This window comes from Chaetura pelagica, unplaced genomic scaffold (assembly GCF_000747805.2).
Source record: "Chaetura pelagica isolate M959 unplaced genomic scaffold, ChaPel_1.0 scaffold38, whole genome shotgun sequence".
In the NCBI taxonomy this organism is placed as follows: Eukaryota; Metazoa; Chordata; class Aves; order Apodiformes; family Apodidae; genus Chaetura; species Chaetura pelagica.
This window is the reverse complement of record NW_009954181.1, coordinates 1,352,828-1,353,167: the sequence shown is the minus strand read 5'-3', so window position 1 is coordinate 1,353,167 and position 340 is coordinate 1,352,828. Positions and strand designations below refer to the sequence as shown.

General features: G+C 64.4%; 1 protein-coding gene across 1 annotated transcript in view; it reads left to right on the top strand.

Moving 5' to 3' along the window:
• IGSF9B (immunoglobulin superfamily, member 9B) overlaps positions 1-340 on the top strand; it is a 105,450-nt gene that overhangs the window by 92,398 nt on the left and 12,712 nt on the right. Inside the window, exon 19 of the mRNA XM_010002891.1 lies at positions 13-336. Coding sequence (XP_010001193.1) covers positions 13-336 — 324 coding nt within the window. The remainder of the gene's footprint in view (positions 1-12; positions 337-340) is intronic.

The window sequence follows — 340 nt, the reverse complement described above, 5'->3', positions numbered from 1 at the left end:
TGGGGACCCCCCCCCGTGCCCACCACCACCAAGTGGCAGGACAAACCTATGCAACCCATGGGATGTCAAGGGCAGCTAAGACATACCAGCCAAGGTATGGGCATACCCGTGTTGCCTTACCACGAACCGTCCGAGCCCGTCGGCCCCAGCGGCACAAGCACATTCAGCCTGGACACCAGGTGGTACGAGCCCCAACCCCGACCTCGGCCCAGCCCTCGGCAGGTCAGGAGGGCCGAGCCCAGTTTACATCAGGTGGTGCTACAACCTTCGAGGCTTTCTCCGCTGACCCAAAGTCCCCTCAGCTCCCGCAACAGCTCCCCGGAGCTGACGGCTCGCGCCC